General features: G+C 29.7%; 1 protein-coding gene across 4 annotated transcripts in view; it reads right to left on the minus strand.

Moving 5' to 3' along the window:
• The window catches only part of LOC139499626 (WD repeat-containing protein 35-like), a 33993-nt gene that overhangs the window by 9782 nt on the left and 6567 nt on the right, over window positions 1–17644 (minus strand). Inside the window, exons 5-22 of one of the 4 annotated variants that reach the window (XM_071288367.1) lie at window positions 14117–14128; window positions 12543–12644; window positions 12122–12201; window positions 11561–11641; window positions 11128–11293; window positions 10537–10682; window positions 9543–9668; window positions 8792–8884; window positions 8400–8492; window positions 7774–7970; window positions 5654–5726; window positions 4817–4837; window positions 3974–4027; window positions 3502–3611; window positions 2893–3034; window positions 2014–2082; window positions 1113–1241; window positions 567–655 (exon numbers count right to left, since the gene is read on the minus strand). In XM_071288367.1, coding sequence (XP_071144468.1) covers window positions 567–655; window positions 1113–1241; window positions 2014–2082; window positions 2893–3034; window positions 3502–3611; window positions 3974–4027; window positions 4817–4837; window positions 5654–5726; window positions 7774–7970; window positions 8400–8492; window positions 8792–8884; window positions 9543–9668; window positions 10537–10682; window positions 11128–11293; window positions 11561–11641; window positions 12122–12201; window positions 12543–12644; window positions 14117–14128 — 1783 coding nt within the window. The remainder of the gene's footprint in view (window positions 1–566; window positions 656–1112; window positions 1242–2013; window positions 2083–2892; window positions 3035–3501; window positions 3612–3973; window positions 4028–4816; window positions 4838–5653; window positions 5727–7773; window positions 7971–8399; window positions 8493–8791; window positions 8885–9542; window positions 9669–10536; window positions 10683–11127; window positions 11294–11560; window positions 11642–12121; window positions 12202–12542; window positions 12645–14116; window positions 14129–17644) is intronic. The other 3 variants (XM_071288368.1, XM_071288369.1, XM_071288370.1) reach the window with 3 other exon arrangements.

Raw genomic sequence — 17644 nt, forward strand, 5'->3', positions numbered from 1 at the left:
TTGAAAATTATTGTCATTATCTAATGAAATTGGTTACATGGTTTTCTCTCCAGATTAAATACTGTAAAATCAGAAATGTTTGCGATGTTTTTATAATTCGAGCATTGAGAAAAGATAGGTGTCATTAAATCTTGTAAAAAATAGAAACAGTTAATTTGTATGCAACATTGCCTAAAATTGTAAGTTTAACATTTCTGTCAAATGTCCAACAACTACAATGTTTTTTTAAATTATTCAATGTCATGGTAATAGTCATAGTAACCCATTCCCCTCTGAACTGACCTGCTCCCAATAATTTATAACTAAAACATTGCTAAAAACATCCACAAAAGTATTACTAAAGAATTTAATAATAAATGGGGAATGTGTCTATGGGACACTGATGATACCTCGCTTGCATATAACATTATAAAGGGACATAACTCAATGAAGAACAATAAAAGTGATGTAACCAGAATTCAAACTTGATCTGTGTTTTGTTGTATTAAGTATTGTATATAAGATTCATGGCCCACTGTGGGGTATAAATATATTATAGTTCTCTTTTATTCAGAATAAATACAAACCATAGCCTTGGATGAGGATTATCCTCTATAAACTGTTGGGCATCAGCTATACCAACTTTTTCTAACAAATCTCTCGTGTCTCTTAATGACTGAAAAATAATAGTTTGTAAAATATAAAGTTTTCATATAAAAAACATCTGGGTTAATTTTTTTTTTTTATATTTTCCAATTTAAGAATTGACTTAAATTTGGGTACTTTCATAACTTCAATTTACGAAAATATAAATAAGGAGTTGTCTTGAGAATTATACATGTACACATGTACAATTTTCTAAGCGTTCATATCTGACTATTTAATTTTCTATAAAATTATCATCTATATATATATTATCATATGATGAAGAATGTCAGACACCTATTTAAAGCTTTGTTTCAAGTATAGCTGTCATTTGTCAGACCTATACAAAGTCATGTTGTTTGTGTATTTGTGTTGTTTGTAAGCTGCCTCATTGACCTATATCCAATCATCTTTTATTTATATTTTACATCATCTTTAGCCATCAGAAAGAACTATTAATTTTTTTCTATTAATCTTGAACTACATACTTTAATCTCCATTTCTGCCATGCTTTCTTTGGTTGGATTTTCTGGATCCCTCATAATCTCATCCAGAAGGACAGATTTTATCTGTAGATCATTGAAGTTACAGATATAACCACTGCTTAAGATTGGCTCCTGAAAAATATGAACATTACATTATTTATTATCTGTCCAAGATCAACATAGCTTTAGAAGCATCATTTGTACATAAACAATATGTGGAAGAAAGTCATTCTTTATTCAAGGTTTCTCAAAAAATTATAACAAATTTATAAAATTTTCACAGAAAATTCCCTCAAATCATTTCCAGGTTGATTTTCTTTAAATTTTTATCATTTAACTCAGAAATATTTTTTGTTTTTTTATAAAAATTCTCATATTTTTGTTTGATTGTTAATTTTCAAGTAATCTCTTGACATCAAAACTAAAGTTTGCAATAATAAGTTTGCAATTTGAGTGTCTTTTTAGCAATGTGTAAATAATAAAACATGAAGACCAGAATAATGCATTTCCTTGCAGTAATCCAGGATGTCTTTTTATAGTTTTATTCGATAAATGAATACAAGTAGGAGAGATAACTGCATTGTGTTTTAAGCTCCTTTAGCATCAATTGGTTGTTTGATGGTCACAAATTAAGATTAAGTTTACTGGCAACGATTTAGCGGAGCCAGTAAACAGGTATTTGTGACCATCAAATCACCAATTAATGCAATGGGAGCTTAAAATAAAATCTTGTTATCTTCAATCTTATGAAATAGACAGAAAGCAACGTCAATCATATGTTTAAAATCTCCCATACATGGTCTGCACTTGTGTGTACGTTTTCATAGAATCAATTATGAAAATTGGTGACATTATCCAATCAAAATGAACATTACAAACTATGTTGCCAAGGAATGTAGCTCACCTCAGGATCAAGATTTCTAAAGATATACATTCTAGTTTTCTCCATCATAGCAAACAACTCAGGATTATCCTGAAATGAATTGTTTTATTATACTGTAGATATACACTATGTTAAATTATATAAAACACAGAGATATTCTATTTCAACCATTCAAAGAACTCACTGTAAAACTGTCAATGTAGCAGTGTTGTACACAGCATTTTCTGGAGGAAACTTCATTCATGAGTGTATATATTTGTTTATGGCTATAACCTCTTTTCAGAGTGTCTTCCCATTGAAGGGAGTATGTTTAAATGGATTAGTCCTAATTATCAACATCATGAGTAAATAAAACAATCTGCATTTCTTAATCGTCATTTGAAAAATAACTTTAGATTGTTTAAAAAGCAGGCTTGTATTTTGTATAATAATATCATGTTATTCTATACAAATATATCATGCTTTCAAGGGGCATTTTGCCTAACAGCTCTGCAAATTTGTTTACCTAAAAACCAGTATTTTTGGCAAACACTGTGTAAGAGGGATATAAATGTTTAATTCCATGTAATGTATAAATATCCATATTAACCTCAGGATTTTAATTGTAATCAGGTATCCTATGGAGTTTCTGCATGACTGTATAATTGTATGTGTGTAATGGTAACCAGCTGTTCCTCAGTGTCAAATAATCTAGGATCTAAACTAAACTGTAAATAGCCTAATAGTAAACTCTTATTGTATGACAAAATGAATTTCTGGTGTAACAAATCAAATGACACAACCCATGACAAATACAATGGCAAAAAAAAAGAAAATTTCAATATATAAAAAATTATGAAACATTTCTCTCTACCAGTCAAAATACATCATTATTACATTAAGAGGAAATTTATAGCGTACCTCTGCCCATTTCATATCCCAAACATCTTTACGTTCAAACTTCAAATGTTCTCCAACAACTTCTTTTCCGTCAGTATCTGTTATCCTGGTGTCAATGTCAAAGAAGGTCAACACACCACTAATGTCAATAATTGACAAACGACTGAAAAATAATAAACATACTTTTAATCAAACCTATTTAGTCAAAATATTCCTGTTATACAATATCATCCCCCTCTTTAAAAATCAAAATTAATCTTCAGCTTTAAAACTAGACAATATATACACAGAATCTAAATTTGTTGGACTTTTCCATTATATGTAGTTTTTTTAAACTATTAGGCAAGATATAAAATAGCATGCTTAGCATTGATCTTGGTCCAAACACTGTCATCAGATCTAGATACATGTGGTTATACCATGTTTCAAAATAAGTGATTAAGAACCAGGCGATAAATTTAAAATACCCTTACTGAAGTATCTGAAAATATCTTTCCAATCTTTTTTGAAAGTTAACAATAGTCAACAAGAAATAGTATATATATATAATATATATGCCAATACACATAATTAACAGCGCCTGATAAGAAGGATGTAATCTTGGGTATATATTATTTGATTTTCTTTTACCTTGAAGTTGAGTTAAGAGATAACTGATGTGGTCTACAGTTCAAGGCATATTTATGTGTCAGTGACAACATTGGCATGGAGTATCTGTTCAGTGTTCCAGATTCTCTCCCCTGAAATCAAATATAAAACATTAAATTTAATTGATAAAAAAAACAAGCATGTACTATTGTAAACAAATCAATTCTCTTTCTGAAATGCATAACAATGTACATTGTGTTTTTCATAGGACTTTGGAGTGTTTTGTTTTAATATAACATAATATCATTCAAATTTTAGAACTAATGAGCCTCTGGCTTTGTTATTTTTTTTGGTTTTATCTATATGTTTTGGATTTGAGTATGTCTTATGTTTTTCACTGAACTATTACACATTTCCACCTCTTAATGCAGGTTTTTCTCGCTGTGTTGAAGACCCATCGGTGGTCTTTGGCTGTTTGTTTCAGTTAAAATTATTAAAGTAATTTCCTACTCACCACAATCAGTACTTTATCTGAGGAACAGATACAGCATATGGGATCTTCTGTATTCTGAAAGCATAAACAGAAAAATTACAAACGTATCATGCTTATTGGGTTTTTGTTTATTATACATAGAGATGTACATATATAATTAACCTATACCTTGCATTTCCTTTTCTGTGTTAAATTTGGGGGTTTTTTTCATGCAAAAGAATAAAAATTTTCATTTTCATAATGTTGAGATTGAGAAATTCAAACTAGAATTATTTTTTAAGAAAATACTAAATTTCATGGATTTTCAAATTTTGTAGATCTATATTACAGAGTGAGAAGCTTAAATACTGTACACAATTAGTTTGTGTTTTCGATAGAAATATCAAGTGTTAAATGTAAGTTATATTTATTAACCATAATTGAATCAATGAAAAACAATATTTACATAAAATGAACATACAATCACTGTGATTTTTTTTCTCAAAAACACTGACAAAATAAAATTAAGCAATCATAAATACATCTGAAATATTTCTGTGTGTAAAACAACAATGGTATAGGACACATACATTTACATATTTATCTGCTGGGTGTTTTGGATATTACAATATGATGTTGGTATCAAATATAACAATACAAAGGTGTTATTAAACATCAGAACGATCATCAATTCTCAGCTGAAATACCTCACTTTTATTTTCAATCTTCAGAGATGAAGATTGAGTAAAAGGAATTTACTTGGTGCAACTTGAAGATTTTGGAACATATTTTTTTCTTTCTTAATGTACTGAAAGCATGCAAATAATAATTAAACCAGAATTAGCTTCAGGAACAATATGAATACAACAGAATATTTTTTTTTACCAATCTCTTCTGATGGAAACTCTAGAGGCAATAAAAATGAAATAATATTTTTTTCACTTTTTTCAAAATGCATCAATATTTCTTACAAATAAATTGTTTTGAAATCATGCTGAAATAATATTGCTTAAAATTCAATTCTTTTCCATTTTTATAGCTCAAAATGTTATCTGATTCCTTATATCAACATGATATAGAGGTGGTTTATTATGGGAACAAAATATATTTGTTCTTTTTCGATATGACCTTTACTTGAGTCAGTGTAATTTCCCTTGGTGTCCATGTTAAAAGGAAAACTTGTTAATTTTCTTATTTGATAATACTCTACAGTATTTTTCCAAAGGATGTGTATGCCATTATTTCTGAAAAAAATTTAATAATGTATTGCATGACTATGTTGAGTAATTGGTGTCATAAAAAGGAAATTCACAAAAATTAAAACAAATATAACGAACAAATAAAATTCTAGGATGAAGTCTTTTCTTTCAACCAATACCATAAGTTAATTTTATAATAGTGAGTAATATTTTTTGTGGATTAGGAAAAAATTTAATGTTCATGTATTCTAATTTTTTGGGGTATAATCTATTTTCAATATAAACTACGCCTATAAAATGTAAGCTTTGTTAAACACCTAAATTGTGGTTCACCTATATTCATGGAAATAAGTACCCCAAAAATTATATATAATCTACAAAGTTCTACATTAGTTTCCCCAATTTTTTGCTGAACAACATTAAAATGACTAAGAATAGCCCTTATCTACGGACATCAATTGAATATAAACAGTATATACACTATAACGAAATCCATCACCACAATTTAAATTCTTGACAATACCTGGAAGGCTTTGGAGAAATCTACTTCATCTTGGGCTGCACCTCCTGATGGCTGTTCATCTATATGGTGTAATCTGTAAAAGGGGAGACAATCATTATTACACAAGGGAGGTAATTGACACTGTAATGAGTAAGTTTTGGTATCAATAATATTTTGAAGAGATATACAAGTGACACTATTGGATACCAAAAAGATCTTTTAAATATAAGTTAAAGTCTAAACTAAATAAAATGTGAAAGAAAATTACTATATGATGAAAGCATGCAAATTACTGGAACCAATTCAATAGTTATGGACCATTAACATTGAGAAATGTGTCAATAGTAAATAACTACCCATGATGATCTTGCAAAGTAGGTACATAGAAATGTTCAGTGGTTATCATTTGTTGATGTGGTTCATAAATATTTCTTGTTTTTTTATATAGATAAGACAGTTGGTTTTCCTGTTTGAATGGTTTTACACTAGTCATTTTTTTGGGGCGCTCTATAGCTTGCTGTTCGGTATGAGCCAAGGCCATACTTTGACCTATAACGGTTTAACTCTACAAATTATGACTTGGATGGAGAGTTGTCTCATTGGCACTAATACCACATCTTTTTATATCTATATATATGTTGTATACAGAGAATATCTTTTTTAAATATGTACCACATGTTCTATGTTAGTACCAATAGGATATGAAATTCCCAAAACAGATCAAATATGTAGATTAAAATATCAAAAGAGCTTTATTATGATCAGTGTTCTCCCCAGAAATTTTGGATAGCATCACATTTTGCGCAAAAAAAAATAACTGTATTTTTTTTAATGTCATTTGTCGCGTCGCGTTGATGCTCTATTTCCTTTATATGTTTTAGTTTATATTGTTCAATTCATAACTGAGAATACAATTAAACTATAACAACAAAAACAGTTGTTTCAGTTTATGTTTTCTTTATTCAATTATAGTTACAGAATTATTTTTTTCCTCTTGTGCCAAATAAAAAGAAATATGTGCTTTCAGTTACCCAACACTTTTAAAGTCAAATGAATGAATGGTTCATTATAGTGCAACCTGTATATATACAAAACTAAATATCTATTACACAAAATTACACAAAATTAACTATTTTTTTATATTATATTAAGTAAAGATAAAGGAGCAAAAGTAGCAAAAAAAATCAATCAATTTAAAAACTTTTTTTTTATCATGTTTATGAAATTCATTGTTTCATGGCACTCGATGAATTAGTCCTTGTTGTTTCTTATCTTTACATCAAAATGATATGTATTTTTTAAAAGTTATCTAACAAATAGTCTATTAATGCGTAGTTTTCTCTATTGGTATATTTTTTCTGTCTACTGTCTGTCTGTTGTCATTATCGTGAAAATGCGGATTTTTGTCATATCTGGTCTGGTTCCGATCCGTAGTTTACACAAAAATGTGCAATGGCGGCCGTAGAAAAATTTACGAAAATGAGTCCAAGAATAAACATTGTTTGACAAGAGATTGTGAATGAATAAGACGCTTTTAATGCATTAAATGCATTAAACATAAACTTAAGCCAATTATGATCACTTTTTAAAGAAGTATAAAACGTATTTTAGCTCAAAACCAAAATTCTCGCTCTCGTATTACCAGAAGAGAAAGAAAGTATTTTTTGGAGAGTTGCACAAATAAACGATCTTTTAAAAAAAAAAATCTTTTTAATCTTTGAAATTTCGTAATACAAAACATAGATTTCGAATTGTTTTTGTGATTGCATTTTTCCATGTCGAAATTGGTGATTGCAGACACGTGGTATTAGTCATGTCACGAGTGTCAGCTTGGGATTTTCGCATCCAAACAGTTATCACCCTGAGGGCAATTAACACCTGGCTATTTAATCTCTTAATTGCCTTTAGTGTCCGACTTAAGGGGATTACAAATAAAGGTGATATAATTTTTATGATCATAATCGATAATAGATGAAAGTTCAAAATTGAGGACAAGTAAAATAGCATCTTCAAAATAATTATAGCGTCGGGGGAATTATTATAGCATCACGGTGAAAAAATATTTTTTGTTGGTCAATTTTTCGTGTATTGCTGAAAACTTAACATTTTCATGGATATTTGATAAAGATAAATGTTCTGACCTTTCTGTACCTGTCCTTCTCCTTCCTGCTACTTCAAGGGTAGATAACTTCTTAGGATTTTTAAACTGCCATGTGTAGAAGGCTTCTTTTGATCCTGTAATGATGTGGGTCTTCGTCATAGTCAGATAAACAGGATCAATCTCAACATACTTAGAGTCTAGAGGAGTTCCGATGGAATTACACAACACTAAAACATACTGCAAAATAAAACAGGATGAACATCAACATACTTAGAGTCTAGAGGAGTTCCAATGGAATTACACAGTACTAATACATACTGAAAAATAAAAACAGGGTCAATCTCAACATACTTAGAGTCTAGAGGGGTTCCAATGGAATAACACAATATTAACATATACTGGTGAATAATAAACTAGTTAACTTGCTATTTAGTTACAAAATTATAGCTTAAAATTTATGTTGTGTAATCTAAGAAGCATTGTGATGAGTATGGCTTTATGCATAAGTCTAAGCTTGATCAAAGTTCATTTCTTTTCTGATTTATCAACATCTCAATAGTAAGTTCTACTTTTTCTGTATTTCACAGTAAGAAGCATTCAAGCAAAGTAGAGATTCACATGTGGAATCAAGTTATTGATATCAAAGTTCTAAATCTAAGAACAAACCTGGTTGGTTGAATCGTCAGCTTTGGTTGCTAAGCAACAGTAATCTCCACAGGCAGTGATAGCAATCAAATTCCTAACATACTTTACATATTTCTGAAATTAAAATAACAAAATTTCTTTTATTATTATTTTTTTTTAGAATATAATAATTTTATTTAAACATAGTAATAATTGCCCGTTTATGTAAATATAAGAACCTGAATCATAATGCTTCTAAAGCATGAAATATTGGAAATGTTTGAAATGTTTGAACCTGAATGGTTCTATCAAAGGCATGCAATATTTGAAATGTTTGAAATGTTTGAAATGCTTGAAACATTTGAAATGCTTGAAACATTTGAAATGTTTGAAATGTTTGAAATGTTTGTATACTAATTGTATTGTTATAATACCTCTCCATTTTTGGTATCCCAGAATATAACACAATGTTCCACCCTCTCTGGTTTGGTGAAGGAATATACCACAGTATTAGAACAATATCCCCACTGAAATACACAAACAGAATATAACACAATGTTCCACCCTCTCTGGTTTGGTGAAGGAATATACCACAGTATCAGAACAATATCCCCACTGAAATACACAAACAGCATATTTCTTTGTTCCATAAGCATAGATAACATATTAAATATTAAATTCTAATAATAAATTAAAATTAAATTTTCTGATGTAATGTTATGCCACCTATAAACAATCTTTTAAATATTTGACTGTGACAAACAGTGTCCACAATAATTCAATTCAAGAAGTTAGTAATTTTGTGCTTGGAAAATGTCATTCATAGGTTACTGGCAACATTTTTTGACTATTGTGTAATATCATAATGGCCCAAAATTTAATACATTTGCTGATAATCTTTCTGCAGCCTTCAGATGTAGCTATGGTAACACAAGTTTATAATAGACAAATCAAGTCTCCAGGAACACTTATGACATGTTTTAATTTGGTGTACCCAAAAGATGTATATTTTGGTTCATTTATGTTTCCAGGTTGCTGTTTTGTTAAAGTTTACTATGTATCATCCTCTCAATTGTATATTCAAGTATCAATTCTTAAAATTAAAAGTGTAAACAGAAAAGTTTATTATTTCATGTTCTAAACATTAATTTTATAGTTCTTTTGAAGCTCTTAATTATAAATTACCTTATAATCTGGTCTTATGTTAGCAAAGTAAATAAAGCTGTCGACAGCTAAAGCTATACGTAAACTTCCACCTTCCCATGAACATGAGGCTATCTGTTTACCTGGTACCTTCAGTGTCCTCAAATGCTGGAAGATAATGTACAGATTCTTAAATAAAATTTGATCTCAGAATACTTTAATATTACAATATGCTCCTAAAATTTGAATTTATGGGTCTTTATTTCTGTATGTATGTTTAAGATGTTTCTATTATTTTCTATTCTGCGAGTGGATTAAATCAGATTCAAATTCACACCCAAAACTTTTTATGATGTATTTTCACCTGCTAATTGTATATAATAAGCATACAATATACAAAAGAATGAGGCTGTAGAGAAAATCTTTTGAAAGACCTATTCTACCAACAATGGATTACAAGTGAATTTGTTTAAAGGAAAGTAACTGTTACCCTAGACCTACTGATATCCCTAGTTTCTGCTGAATTGAGTTACTGGATTCTTGACTTATAACTGACTGCAGTTCTTAGTGACTTTTACAATCAAAAAGCCTTCATTTACTGTCTTGTCACAATTAAAGCTATGATTAATTGTGATAATGCCATTTATCTTATTCATGTATGTGTCTGTCCCAAGTCAGGAGCCTGAAATTCAGTGGTTGTTGTTTGTTGATGTGTTACATATTTGTTCTTTCTTTATTGTTTTGTACATAAATTAGGCCGTTAGTTATTTCATTTGAATTGTTTTACATTTGTCATTTCAGGGCCTTTTATAGCTGACTATGCTGTATGGGTTTTGCTCATGTTTGAAGCCATACAGTGACCTATAGTTGTTAATTTCTGTGTTATTCTGTCTCTTGTGGAAAGTTGTCTCATTGGCAATCATATCACATCTTCTTTTTTATACTATCTTAAAATCAAGCTAGAAAAAGAGGCCATGTTGTGTTACTGTGCAATATTTCCCTTCCAATAACAAGAACAAAATCAATGTGTACTTACCTCACCAAATGGAGCATAGAACTGGACCACATTGACCTCTTTATCTTGTCCCATTGCTCTCTGTGACCCAGCCACTGCTAACACAGAACCAGTATGGTTCCAGGCTATCTGTTGCACCTGCATACCTGTGTCTATCAGTACTGGATCTAAACAATTAAAACACAAGTTACCTCCCATTGAATTGAAATTATGATTTAATAGTAAATATGACAGTTTATAATAGTAGGATTCAAGGTACATATAAATATTTTTGGTAAAAAAAATTAACAGGACAGAATTCTTAAAGATAATTTTACGTTGTATTTTACATTTTTAATTATTTGTTTGGAACATTTCCTGAAATTGCTATAAATCATCTTGCATAGTTGTCTTTTGTTTTACAATCGCAATAATAAAGTAACAATAATTATGAAGCTAAATTAGTAAAAGTATATACGAAAATAACTTTTTATTTTTTATCATTTCTGATACTTTCGATTTATAAATGTATCCAAATATTCCTTTGAAATCAACATTTATGCTGCAACCTTATGACTAAATTTTAATATTGGCTGGATTTATGATTCTCAGTCTCATGTTTTGTTGACTTACTTTCATCTAGTTCACTTCTCATGATCTGACATCTACCAGAATCAAAACAGATAGCCAGACTTGGACAGTTAGGTTCTACATAGCCATGTACACCATTGTACCACTGTAATCCTGCAATGCGTAGGGCCCCAGACACACCAGACAGACAATAAACTTGTACCTTAGACTGAAAACATAAAATATATATACAATAAGGTAGTTAATGTAAAGGTCCCAGACACACCAGACGAGTTTTGAAACAATAAAATAGTCAATTTCATGACACATAATTAGAAGACTTACAAACAAATGCAACAATATACAATAAACGATATATCTGATTTAACTTGACTTTCAATGGAGAAACCATAAATTTTGCTGTGTTACACAATGAACAATATTCTATTCTAATGTGTCAAAACATAAAATAAAGTAAAACAAACTGTATACTTACAATAAAGTTTCCAGTGTTGTCATAAATATGTACCTCTCCATTTGTCATACCAAACAACAAAATCTTCCCATCAGCAGACCACTGAAAAACAATACAGCATGATTTGTAATATTTGTCATATCAAAAACCAAATTTCCCATCAATTGACCACTAAAGTATGAAAAAAATAAAAAAGATAGCACACAAAACTTAAGTTGCCAACACTGATGTCCACATCTCCTTTAATTCATATGTATAATCCATCTTATTTGATTTACAGTGAATACAATGTAAAGTGGTAATATTTCAAGAGGTTAAATTGTGTGGCTTTAATGGCAAAATCTGTTGGCATGTTTTTATTTACAGTTTCTTTTAGCAACTTTTTCTATATTACCAATTAATAAAATTTTCTCAATATGATCTAAATCTGGAATTTGAAGCAAATAAACAACACATAAAATATTTTCGCTTTTCATTAGAAACAGAATTAAGTTAGTTACTTCAGTATTATTAAATTAGTCTCAGTATATAAAAATTGATCCCATAGCTGTTGAACTTAAATATTTTAATTATGGCACTTACAGCAACATGAGCTAGCTGTTGTCCCTTTAATTCTTTGCCCCATATCCTGTTACCATCTACAGATCCTACTATGACGGCACCTGTAAATAAATTATAGAGTGTTTTATAACTTTAGAGAGTGGAGAAATATTGTACTGCATGAGATATGTTTGTAAAACAGCTGGAAAGTCAATCTCGACTTATCTTTTTCAATGACAAAATATATGTAACAAGGAAATAAATATGAACTGTATGAAATGAAATCACTTTCCTTTAATTTATTAAATTCAACCATCTGTCATTCTGTTCATGTTCATAATTAGCTTTCAAAAAGATACCTTATAAATTAAGTGTGTCCTCAGCACTTTTATAAAATAAATAAATAAATGATCAAACCCAAAATTTGTTGATGTTTTTATTTTTCTAAAATTAGTATACAAACCATCTTCATAAACAATACATATTTTCTGTCCATCAGCGTTCCATCCCATACTACGTACAACAGACTTATTCCTATTGTTGATCATCTCTTCATACCACATTCCTACAACAATATTATAAAGGGACATAATTCAAGAACGATAAAAGCTAATGGTTAAGGATGTTCGCTACTCTGTTTCAAAATAACAAGCTTTTTAAAAGACGATTATAAATTGATAGTATATAAATAAAGAAACTAGAAAAGCCGAAAAAATTTAGGGGTCCGTGTGCTTGTTTTCGAGATATATGCCATTGAAAATTTGGCGGGAAAAATCTCTCTCTAGATTTTTCATACAGTTAACATTGTCATCATTTATCATTCAAAAACAATGAAAAAGTAACAAGGATTTTGTAAGATTTTCAAATATGACTTATAAAACTATATGTAATAAAATTATGAAAAGATAAATGGGGCTTAATGGGCAAAATTTTTAATGGGCACTAGATGGATAAAACCAGAGGATTTCGAATATCTGACATAAATTAAAAAACATGAGGAGCAAAGTTCTTTAGATAAATAGAATCCGTTACAGGTGCACAAGCATTGAAAACATATACTGTAGATTCATTAATATTTGTTGGATACTAATTTTCATGGATTTTGGGGTACAGGTGAACCACGAAATTAAATGATCAACAAACATGTAAGTTTTGCTTAATCCATGAAAATTGATAACCACGAAAATAAATGAAACCAAAGTACACTTTTCAGATTGATACATTCATGATTGTAATGAATTAACTTTTTATACAGTAATTTTAAAAAATTCACTCAATAAATAACAATTAATTCAGGGATATTTTTGCATATATGACATGTATGATATTATACATAATTCCAAAATAAGGGAAACCTTCCACTGCCCTAAAATTGTCACATTTACAAAATAAATTGCAGAATTTTATATTTTACTTTTTTTACTTTTAATACGTCTTCTGGTTGGCTGAAAGTTTATGTCTATATTATGATAGAAGTGCTTTTGAAATGTGACCATGACATCATCCTGAATTTTTATGAAATCCCAAGCTTAAAAACACCCGATCCCGGAGTCCCAATAAAGGTCCTATCTTCCCTCATATATATATAAAAGCATCTGCATTATTTGTGAAAGTAAAAGGTAATTACTTCATAACAATAATAACAATAATAAGCCTTATATCAAATTTAGTCGTTTGTTTTCCCTTTTGAATTATTTCACATTTTCCATGTCAGGACCTTCTATAAGATATAAGAAGATGTGGTATGAGTGCCAATGAGACAACTCTCTCATCCAAGTCACAATTTAAAAAGGTCAAAGTATGATCTTCAACAAAGAGCCTTGGCTCAAAACAAACATCAAGCTTTAAAGAGCCCCAAAATTGACATGTGTAAAACCATTCAAACAGGAAAACCAACAATCTAATTTATATAAAGAATGAGAAATGAGAAACACTATTGAACCGCATCAACAAACAACAACTACTGAAAATCAGATTCCTGACTAAGGACACATGCAAAAAAATGCAGCAGGTTTAAACGTTTTAATAGGTACCAACTTTCGCCAATATCTGAAACAATAGTATAACATCACAACATAAAAAAGACACACTGTAAAATATCAATAGAAATGGCTCAACTCAATCAAAAGACATATTTACACAAGGGAATATACACCATGTAAACTGAACAAAAAAAATTGATCTATAACACAACTGTAAATACAAAATCAGTAAAATAAGGGTTATATACGGTGGTCGGTTAAGGCCATTTCACATTTCTGCCTTTCATATTTTATAGGGAGAAAACAGGAAAGCTGAAACGAGAAAATACAAAGTCGAACGACTTCTTGATTTCGCCCTATAAAATATGAAAGGCGAAAATACTAAGTTGACTACCCCTTTTCGCGTTTCTACGATATGCATGTTCTTATAACGTAACATTTTAAATATGATTGGAGACAAGACTACAAAGTATAAATCATTCAAATGATTGTCATATAAATTTCATATTTGTGACGTATTTTAAATATTTTTATAAATTAAACAATTTCTTTACATTATTTGTAGACAATTACTGAACAAATTTAAAAGCAGATGCATTTGTATAAAATGCCTTTGAATATATAATTTTCTGGAACTTTTAGTTTGAACATTTTAAAATAAATAAAATTAATCATTATTATCACCATGGTTACTTAAAATACATAATCTTTCATTTAATGCTCTTGTTGTGAATCTAAATATTTTAATATTTAAATTAGCTTGTGTGAAAAAAAGTTTAAAAATTTAATAAATTGTGGAGATTAGACTTTTGTCCATTCAAACTTGGGACGGTTTCGCCAAGCTATCCTAAGACCTGTTATAAGATACTAGAATATCTTATGACATGTCTTATGATCCTCTTAGGACTATCTAAGACCTCGCCTCAAAACTGTCGTAGGTTGATCTTAGCAAAGATATCCTAAGCCTGTCGCATGTTCTTTTAATTTAAACAAAAGGTAAATTTGTTCATCTACAGGAGACACCAAGGCACAAGGGATATACTGTTGAATGTGGTAGACAATAACAACAATCCTCCCCGTGTCAGAACCAGATGAACAAAACAAATAGAGAAACTCAATCTGGTCAATCAACAAATATATTTTAAAATGTCCAAAATATGATTTCAAGCAAATTGTATACTCAAAGGCATTTTAATACAAATGCATCTGTTTTTAAATTTATTTAGTAATAATAATAATAATAATAATAATATTAATAATAATAAAAATAATAATAATATAATAATACTAAAATCTTTATTTAAAGATAGTAACTCATTTGGATTAAACAAATTTTAAATATTATAAAGGCTCTCTAAATACAATATCAACTACATGACTAAAACATAATTAATCTACTAATATACACATGTAAACAATAGATGTATATATCCAATTATATTTTAAATGCGATGTTATAATAACATGCATATCGTAACCAGGTGCTCCGCAGGGCGCAGCTTTATACGACCGCAGAGGTCGAACCCTGAACAGTTGGGGCAAGTATGGACAAAACATTCAAGCATGATACAGCTCTGAATTTGGATTGTGATCAAATTTTTGACATTACATGGTTTTTTTTTACACAAAACAAATGCCAAGATTTTACAAATCAATTAAAGATTTCTTCTTCAAACTTTTTAAATCTAAAATTAAATAGTTGACACAGCATAGGTTTCGGACACAGAATGAATGTGGTCTAATGAACTTAAAAGGTTTTTTTTGCCTTTGAGCAAATCACTATGCTGTTGAATATTAATCCTCTCAAAAAAATGTTTGAAGAAATTTTCTTTTTATTTATGAAATCTGAAATGAGAAAAATTTAACCCCCCCCCCCCCTTTTTTTTCACATCCCCGTTTCCCTTTTTCAAAACTGATATCAATTCAAATTTCTAATGGAGTTTGCAACAATAACTACTCATTTAAATACATCATAAAATATTAAGATGTAAAAAAACTGCTTGTTATCACTGAATGGTAAAGATTATTTAAATTTATCAGTTGGTAGTAAAAAGTGTATATACATTGTATATTGTATATAACAAAGATTTAAGTTGATTCTGGACAAAGAAAGATAACTCCAATTAAAAAAAATTCTTGTTATTGCACAAATAGGATATTTCTTGCTTACTATTCTGGACAAAGAAAGATAACTCTAATTAAAAAAAAAATTTGCTATTTCACAATATTGTGCAATTAGATATTTCTTGCCATTGCACAATACTGTGCAATTGAAAAGACTTGCTATTGCACAATACTTAATATAATAATTTTAGATCCTGATTTGGACCAACTTGAAAACTGGGCCCATAATCAAAAATCTAAGTACATGTTTAGATTCAGCATATCAAAGAGGCCCAAGAATTCAATTTTTGTTAAAATCAAACTTAGTTTAATTTTGGACCCTTTGGACTTTAATGTAGAATTTGAAATTTGAAAACAGGACCAAAAATGAAGAATCTACATACACAGTTAGATTTGGCATATCAAAGAACCCCAAGGATTCAATTTTTGATGAAATCAAACAAAGTTTAATTTTGGACCCTTTGGACCTTAATGTAGACCAATTTGAAAACTGGACCAAAAAAACTTCAATAATCAAGAATCTAAGTACATTTTTAGATTCAACATATCAAAGAACCCAACCGATTCATTTTTTGTCAAAATCAAACTAAGTTTAATTTTGGACCCTTTGGACCTTAATGTAGACCAATTTGAAAACGGGACCAAAAGTTGAGAATCTACATATACAGTTAGATTCGGCATATCAAAGAACCCCAATTATTCAATTTTGATGAAATCAAACAAAGTTTAATTTTGGACCCTTTGGGCCCCTTTTTCCTAAACTGTTGGGACCAAAACTCCCAAAATCAATACCAACCTTCCTTTTATGGTCATAAGCCTTGTGTTTAAATTTCATAGATTTGTATTTACTTATACTAACATTATAGTGCGAAAACCAAGAAAAATGCTTATTTGGGTCCCTTTTTGGCCCCTAATTCCTAATCTGTTGGGTCCTAAACTCCCAAAATCAATACCAACCTTCCTTTTGTGGTCATAAACATTGTGTTTAAATTTCATAGATTTCCATTTACTTAACCTAAGGTTATTGTGCAAAAACCAAGAAAAATGCTTATTTGGGCCCTTTATTGGCCCCTAATTCCTAAACTATTGAAACCAAAACTCCCAAAATCAATCCCAATCTTTCTTTTGTGGTCATAAACCTTGTGTCAAAATTTCATAGATTTCTATTAACTTAAACTAAAGTTATGGTGCGAAAACCAAGAAAATGCTTATTTGGGCCCTTTCTGGCCCCTTATTCCTAAAATGTTGGGACCAAAACTCCCAAAATCAATACCAACCTTCCTTTTATGGTCATAAACCTTGTGTTAAAATTTCATAGATTTCTATTCACTTTTACTAAAGTTAGAGTGCGAAAACTAAAAGTATTCGGACGCCGGACGACGACGACGACGACGCCAACGTGATAGCAATATACGACGAAAATTTTTTCAAAATTTGCGGTCGTATAAAAATGGGAAAA

The sequence above is a fragment of the Mytilus edulis genome, chromosome 12 (genome assembly GCF_963676685.1).
Source record: "Mytilus edulis chromosome 12, xbMytEdul2.2, whole genome shotgun sequence".
Taxonomy (NCBI): Eukaryota; Metazoa; Mollusca; class Bivalvia; order Mytilida; family Mytilidae; genus Mytilus; species Mytilus edulis.